Source organism: Lampetra fluviatilis, chromosome 27, assembly GCF_964198595.1.
Source record: "Lampetra fluviatilis chromosome 27, kcLamFluv1.1, whole genome shotgun sequence".
Taxonomy (NCBI): domain Eukaryota; kingdom Metazoa; phylum Chordata; class Hyperoartia; order Petromyzontiformes; family Petromyzontidae; genus Lampetra; species Lampetra fluviatilis.
The window spans coordinates 1,006,364-1,014,768 of NC_136301.1; the positions used below are offsets into that span (position 1 = coordinate 1,006,364).

General features: G+C 51.0%; 1 protein-coding gene across 1 annotated transcript in view; it reads right to left on the reverse strand.

The window, feature by feature from the left end:
- Window positions 1-3,559, reverse strand: part of LOC144942438 (scavenger receptor cysteine-rich domain-containing protein DMBT1-like) — a 132,162-nt gene extending 128,603 nt beyond the window's left edge. Inside the window, exons 1-2 of the mRNA XM_078869311.1 lie at window positions 3,460-3,559; window positions 1,051-1,354 (exon numbers count right to left, since the gene is read on the reverse strand). Of these exons, the coding sequence (XP_078725437.1) occupies window positions 1,051-1,354; window positions 3,460-3,559 (404 nt within the window). The remainder of the gene's footprint in view (window positions 1-1,050; window positions 1,355-3,459) is intronic.
- Window positions 3,560-8,405: the final 4,846 nt, after the last annotated feature.

Consider the following 8,405-nt stretch of genomic DNA (forward strand, 5'->3'; position numbering starts at 1 on the left):
CTGCCCGGTTGACCCAGACAATAAAAAACACATTCTCAAAGGGTGCCCGGTACGTGAGTTGAACTTAACTCGTGCAGGGCTTTAGCGAGCAGCGTGGTTGTGGTTGTTGTTGTTGACGTGACAGCGCTTATTGATTTGCCGTGTCGCGTGGTGTACGGTGCACAGTTTGTGCTAACGCAATGTGACACACAATCAAGTACGAATAATAGTACTCAAATCACTTCGATTAATGTAGAAAGTATTGCCATCGTAGGCTGTGTAAATCAACATCGCAGAATCGGGATCTTTATTTGGACTGCAGGAGGAATCCGATGAGCTGTGAAGCTCTTTGTTCACACAGGCGTCAGTGATTCACAACGACAGACAGCACAACAACACGAGGCGAGTCCTAAACAATGTGGTATGTGACGGTGTGCAAATGTCGTGTTGTAAAAATGTGGTTTTGTAAAAATGTGTTGTTGTACAAATGTGGTGTTGTACAAATGTGGTGTTGTGCATGAATCTGTAACGTGATCTTACACAGCGTGTTTGACGCAGCCCACGCGTCTAGAGGAGGACGAGAGAAGAGACGAATGTCACCGAAAACAGTCGGAGACAGCCTTGGCAGGGAGGGGGGTCACACGAGGGGTGGGTGGCCGACACCACGCCCGGCCGCCTTTGTCTCCCCGGTGGCGATGTTTACGACACACAACACCGGGTACTCATTTGAGGCTGAGTCGACCTAGGGGAGGCCCAGGATCGGTTCAGATAATCGTCACCACCGGTGTTGGCCGTGAACAGGAATCGAACTCGGGTCGCCGGGTTCATAGCGCTAGTGGCTTGCACACACAAAGACATACAGAGACACAGACACACACACATAAAGACACACACAGAGACACACATAAAACACAGACACACACAGACACACACACACAGACATACAGACACACACACATACAGACACACAGAGACAAAGACACAGACACATACATATAGACACACAGAGACACACACATAGACACACACACAGACACACCCAGACACGCACACCCTCAAACACCTTGCGAGCAGATGACGGAAGCGTCCTCGCTGTGGCTACAGTCGTGAACTCCCCAGCCATTCTGGCCGCAGTGCGAGAGCTCGGCCTCTTGACCCAAGCACTGGACGTTGTCCATCCAGATGTGGCCGCTGCCCACTCCGTAGTAGGCGTAGAGCGGCGCGGACACCGCCTCGCCGCAGCCCAGCTGGCGGCACACCACGTGGGCATTTTGCAGCTCCCACAGGTCGTCGCACACCGTCCCCCACGATCCGTTGTGGAACACCTCGACCCGCCCGTGGCACGCGCCGCCCGCGGCCAGTCGGATGGGCGCTCCTGGGTGCCAGGGGAAGGGGCCGATGAGAATGCGTTTTGGGACTTTCGGGGATGTGCGCGTGCTGGGGATGATGACCCATTGGCTCGTGGCGTTTGTCCGTTGGAGCCCCAGTGCCGGATGATCCTAGTAGCAAAAGTAGCTACTACTACATACACTCTTTGGTTCTTTCGGTAAAGTCACGTCGGTATACCTACGTGACTTTACCGAAAGAACCAAAGAGTATGGATTCCTGCAGTCACGAAAGCTTCAAGTCAAGATTTAGCTACTACATATGTATAGCTACGGGCCCCGCACTTTCAAGGGCCCCGCGCTAAATGCTTTCAAGCTATCAATTGCGATTTAATTCCGATATCAATTCCGGTTCAGTGATTTTGCACTTGCTCGATTACTTTAGTACTAAACCGCCTTCAGCTTTACGAACGACTGGGTATTTAAGGTTAGCGATTTGTCGTATTATCTGGCTGTATAGCAAATGGAAAAATACAATGACTTTACTATGCGAGCTAAAAATGTGTGTTTTAATATTGATGTGTTTTTTATTTTATTTAGGGCCCCTTTATTACATATGCTACAGGCCCCGCGCTAGCTTAATCCGGCACTGTTGAGCCCCCACGACTTTCAATATGCAACGCGCAGTTATGCATGCTTGGTATATTTGAAAGGTTCTCTGTGATTTATATAATCACAAAACTGTCCAGAAGAAGGGAGAAAAAAACCCATTCATGGCGTGAAAGTTTATCACGTGACTATTTGCAATGAGTGAAGGGTAGCAAAGCCATTCCTTATAACGAGCAATCACCTTGACATGAGTGACATGGGGATTACAGGATCGCTTGAATGCAAGTTACACGCAATGACACTGAGGTGTTGCATACGTGAGCAGAATAGAGGGCACTTACCAACAGACGCGGTTGGAAGATAAGGTGGAGATGATGACGCTGTAGACATAAAATAAGCAGAACGGCAAGTATAAGATGTTGTTGGTCATGGCCATCCTGGTCCCCCACTGACTCATCCCCTGCTACCCCTACTCTGTCCTTTCATCTCACTTTAATCCCCTCCGCACCTCCGATGAGCACGGTTGGATACGTACGAAAGAAGTTCGACATGCTTTCCATTCCAGCAACCAAGGCATCCTCCTATATCGAAACTCCCAGTCAACCTCGACTCTACAGGAGGTCGCTCCTTCTATCATGTTGTGCCCGAGTTTGTGACTCCATTACCCTCAACCATCCATGCTAAACTAAAGCTTTTTTTTTGTTTACCAGGTAAGGCCCACTGAGCTACAATGCTCTTTTTTCCGAAGCGAGCTGGCCACAAATGATAACTCAACGAAGTGGCTTATCATGTGGAAACGTATAGCAGCCAAATACTCTAAACGCATGACGTTGATTCTACTCTCAACCCCCTGCCTCCATTCAAGTCCAGACTCAAGACCTTCCCTTTCTCCTGCTGCCTATGACTGTCTTCAATACAACATTACATTTATACGGGATGTGTTTTTAGATATTATCTGAAAAATCGGACTGGAAAACAAACATCTGAAATTAGTTGAGGGTTTATCCATAAGATGTCCCGGCGTAATGCGACAGCATCACCTTCCACGCGGTAGAGGGAGTGGTGATGCAATTGCCACGACACTTTTGTTCAGGAATGATCAACAGACGGGCACGGGGCGGTGAGCAAATGTGTCTGCATGAGAGTGTGAGCGTCAGATAGTGTGCCTGATAACAGCACTTGCCCCAACAGTCCGTGAAGTCTACACGGGGGATCTTTGTCTTTGTTTGCGGGTAAGTTGCTTGCTGAGAAACTCCTAAGCGGCCCGTGATCACAGTTGGTTCATCAGGGGAAGAATTGTGATCGGATCTATAATTCCCAATATCAAATCCGTAGATTTGCTGAGCAGAATCAGAAAATGTATATACATACTGGAGGAATCCGATGAGCTAGAAAGCTCTTTCACAGATGTGCAGTACAGTATGTCTGTGAGGCGTTGAAGGAGGAGCTCCCTCAACCCAAAAAAATCGTGGGACGGTGGTGGCGATTGACCTCCCTCCCGATAGGGAAACTCCCAGTCAACCTCGACTCCCAAGGAGCCTGAGACCACGAGAGAGGCGGGGGACGACCTGGCGAGGCAAATTTGCCGATGTGGGCCGAGTGGCGGCTGCGTGCAGGCCGCCGCTGCGTGACGCCGTCACCAGCATGCGTGGACCCGCTGGGGGTCCCTGGTTTGTTTTTATTTTCAAAGGAGCACCGCGCGAATTTGTTACGACGAATGCCCTGCAGCAGCCACCCGACCGCCCGGTGAACGCGAGCTGTCATTATGGCACGCGTGACGTCAGCACGCGGCCGGAGTGATTCGACCTCGCGTGACGTGGGGGGAGGCTTCCCTCGTGCGGCTAAGCGCACACAGGGCAGGTGACGCGTCGCGGGGTGCGTGAAGTCACTCACCAATTGAAGATGTCGGGACTGAGCCGCACGACGGAGAACATGAGAAACACAACAAACATCCGCATTATGTTTCATACACATTGGTCCGTTTAGTGAAACAGATTCTCGATGTGTTAAGCCGAACAATCTTTTAAGAATAAATACATTGGAATTTAGATGCGGGCATGGTGAACCTTACAGTAATCCAAGGAAGAATACAATTATTTTCCTCCATTTATTTGTTATGGATTTTCTGAATAGCACCTGCACAAGGGCCGTTGCTCGAAACGTCGCCCAGTATATATGTGTTTTGTTCCTCTAAAAAAGTGCTCTGAGCGAATGCAGCATCAGCAAGTCGGTTGCCGAATGTTTCTGTGTGTAGGCGAGGCCATTCCTAGAGGTGCAGACGCTGAACATTGATGTTGCGTCAGCTCGAGTCAAGTGAGAGAGGGTGACCACATTATAAGAAGTTGAGACCCTTTAGTGGCCAACTCAGTCATCAGACACCCTCCAGATGCAAGCCACTGCATCAGTGTGGAAAAACAAAAACTCTGCTCATGGTCAAATCATATTGATGATCAAATCACAAAACAAATGATTTGGTGATGCTGCTTGTAGTTGTTGTGGTATGGCTGCTGATGTACATGGCAGAGCAACGACTACGACTCCACATTCAGGTGGTCAACCCAGCAGACAACCCCGTCAGGAGCAGCGGAGGAAGAGTGTAGTATTTTCATCATCATCGCTGTGATGGTGTCTCCTGCGTGTTTGTGATGCTGCTGCATTGGCGGTGGTGCACGGGCACAGACAAAGCGAGCACAGCACTCGACACGTCTCGACAATAACCCAGACACCCTTCTTCACGGCGCATTCTGTGCTCGTGATGCCGCGCTCATAATGCGATGTGCAGAAAGGAATGGGCATTGCCGGGAACGTCACCTACGATACGCTGCCCTTCGTGAGGCGTCGCTATCGACGGCCGCGTGGAGGTTTTTCACGCCGGGCTAAATGCCGCCAGCAAGAAGAGCTTACACGTAGCGTTGCCGCCGCAGCCGCGTTCATCGGAGCGATCCGCGCAGTCCACGATCACGTCGCATCGCCAGCTCCCCGGGAAGCACTGGGTCCCGTCGCTGCACCGAAACTGGTCGCTCGAGCAGCTGATCGCTGTTGGCAAACACAAAACGGAGAGGAGGCGCGTCTTTTGTGGGGGTTTTTTTCAAGTCACCGCCACGATACGTCGTGCGTAGAAGTGGAGCGATCGGCGCTGGGGTTGCGACGGAACGGGAACGCCGTTTCGCAGGAGGAGGTCACAGAGGTGGTGGTGAGTGGGGGGGAGACTTCGAGCACGGCCTTGGTGGATGTTCCGTCACGTGGCAGAGCGAGCGAGCGGCTGGTGTGTGTGTGTGTGGGAGACGGTGGCTGCAAATGCAGATGTGGTAGTGGTGGTGGTGGTGGTTGTGGTAGTGGTGGTGGTGGTGGTTGTGGTAGTGGTGATGGTGGTGGTTGTGGTAGTGGTGGTGGTGGTGGTTGTGGTGATGCTCTGCTTTGGTAGCCCGGGCGAGGTCCCCTCCTCCACCATCAGGCCCGGCGACATTGGCGGTGGTGGCCTTCCCGTGCTGCGGAGAAAGCTAAACCAACACTACTAAAAAAGAACATGTATTTCACTAGGTAAGGCCCACAGAGGTTTACGATATCTCTGGTTTTTCTTTTTGCGAAGCGACCTGGCCATAAATGATAGCCCAACGAAGAGGGGTGTCGTGTGGAAATGTTATAGCGGCCGAATACTCGAAACGCGTGAGGTTGATTCTCAAAGTTTAGGGAAACACCGGAGGACCCGGAGTAAAAAAAATCCACGTGGCTACAGAGAGAGAGAGAGACCGCAAACTCCAAAGATACAGCAGGCATCAGGGTCGAATCCACGACCTCCTGTGTACCAGGCGAGGGAGTTGATAGCTGGTGATGAGTTGGTGGTTCAGGATTTTTGCAGAGCTCTTCTGCTGTCTCCGTGGAATCATCGGGCACTTAACACCGATCGTGTGAGGCAGCCCTGCTTCAAGTCGGTCACCACGTCGTGTACAAACCACCACCAAGCCAAGAGTGATGGTGGAGGTGTTTCGCCGCACACGGTGAGTGGCCACCAAAGAGGAACCGGGTGATGTGGCCGTCGTTGTCAACAACGGCACAACTTCAGCGGCACCAGCAGCAATGTTAACATCCACGGGTGGATGAGTCATTATTGTGGAATCACACGATGCAATGTCGCTGTATCCGATGATGTAGGGCTATATATATCGTTCCATCTGCATACCTGTCAACCCCTTATCAGCGAGTTTAGCACGTAGGCTCTATCAGTGCCCCACCTTATTACAGACCAATGCAGACCTTATTGGTCACCCCGTGCCCTTATACATCTCAACGTTCATCCTTCAAAGTTCCATCACAAGGGAGAAACATAAAAAAAATCACAAATTGTGATATTTCTTTGCGCCCGAATTAAAACGGCTGTACGCCCTATTGACCTAAAAACTCAATTCCCCCCTACAACAATACGGGGTTAAGCCCTATGGGTTTGACAGGCGTGAATTTAAAATGTTTAAAACATCTTGCCAAACGGGCCACGTGAATTCCACGCGACTGGGGTTGCAAATAGCAAACCACCGTGAGAGACGGGAGGAAGTGAACCTCCCGCCTCTATCTGACTTCGCGATCCCAACGCGCCACGGGTTTGTTCTCTCGCGGTGGCGCGTGTCTGTGTGACCCCTGGGGGGGGGGGGTGGCACGTGTCTGTGTAACGCATGGGGGGTGGAGGGGGTGGGGGTAATTGCATTGTCCTCTCCAGTAAACAGCTGACAGGTGAGCCGGATAATATCTCGAGTTATCACACACACACACTCGAGTTATCACACACTCGACCAGAGTGTACACGATTCGCGCTGTTAAATATAGCGCGCACACACACACACACCCGCTCGCACACACACACACCCGCTCGCACACACGCGCGCACACACGCGCTCGCACACACACACGCACACACACGCGCACGCACAGACACACACGCGCACACACACGCGCACGCACAGACACACACACGCGCACACACACGCGCACAGACACACACACGCGCACACACGCGCACGCACAGACACACACGCGCACACACACGCGCACGCACAGACACACACACGCGCACAGACACGCGCGCACACGCACGCGCGCGCGCAAACGCGCACACACGCACACGTTCGCGCGCACACAAGCACACGCGTGCACGCACGCACGCACACGTTCGCGCGCACGCACGCACACGCGTGCACGCACGCTCGCACACACACACGCACGTTGCTGCCTCCACAACTTAAACGACCATGAGCCCACGTGGAGAGACGCGGGGCATCATTGCAAGTGTCGTTTAATTGTCAGGGAGAGATTGTGTGTGAGTCTGCATGTTAAAACGAAACCAAAATTATAGTTATTACTAAACGATGGTTAGCATGCATGCTTGGATGCATATCGAAATTTTAAAAAAGTTATGTTGCACCAGATATATATAATAGCAACACAGCAAAAATATATATTGTAGGATTCCAAATCTTGCCTTGAATGCAACGCCACAGGTCTCCTGCCACTGAAGTTGACCTCTCCTTTCCAAGGTGATTGATGAGTGGAGTTTTTACGTCGCGGGCCTGCGAGGGTTATTGTCTAACGACGACGCAAGCACGAGGCGTGATTGTCACGAGGTCACTCGACGACACAAAGGTCTGCAAATCCAAGATGGCTGCCAAATCTCAATATGGCGAACTAATTTTTCTCTGTATGAAAAAAAACGAAGAATCGGTTTTTACCCTTTCTGGCAATAAAACAGGGGTTGTTAAGATCTTCAAACACCAAATAGAAACCTTTTGCAAGGAATCGTGTCTGCATGAACCACACACGGTACTTGTGGTGAACATACAGACAAGACACGCTCTGGTAATGAATGGGCATTGTCGTTGACACTGATTGGTCTACACCTGAGACAGCCTTCTTTAAGGCCTAGGCTCAAACAGTGTCAGACCAGAGAACGCCAAAAGGCGAACACCATAAAGACAACGTCACTATTAGAGCATTCATAGCTCGGGGTGAGCAGTTACGAAACCTATTATTATTATTATTTTTGCATACTTTGATACTGGCAAAAAGGTCAAATTTTCCTCTACTGCACATTTTGACACATCCAAGCCAAGCCAGCGCAAGGCCCCAACCGTTGGGGCCCAACGGTACAGGTGATTTTATATTCGCTATTTTACGGCTAAGCTTTCAGCAAAACCAGTCTATGATGAACTCACAAGTCGTCTGAATCTGGCTCGGGGGACCAATTGAGCGAGTAGAGAAAAATTTGCATGAATGGAGCGTCGCTTCCTCGAGTAGAGAAACATTTGCATGAATATAGCGTCGCTTTCTCGTAATCTCCACGAGTCTGGACTCGTCCCTCGAGTTGCGATTGCAAATACAACCCTGGCACCTCCAGAGCCGTGCTATGCAGGCTCGCCACGGCTCTGTTGTACTGTGGAAAGTCGGCGTTTTGTGTCACCTCATCGGATTGACCACGCTGAAATTAATTCTGCTCTAAGTGCCGCC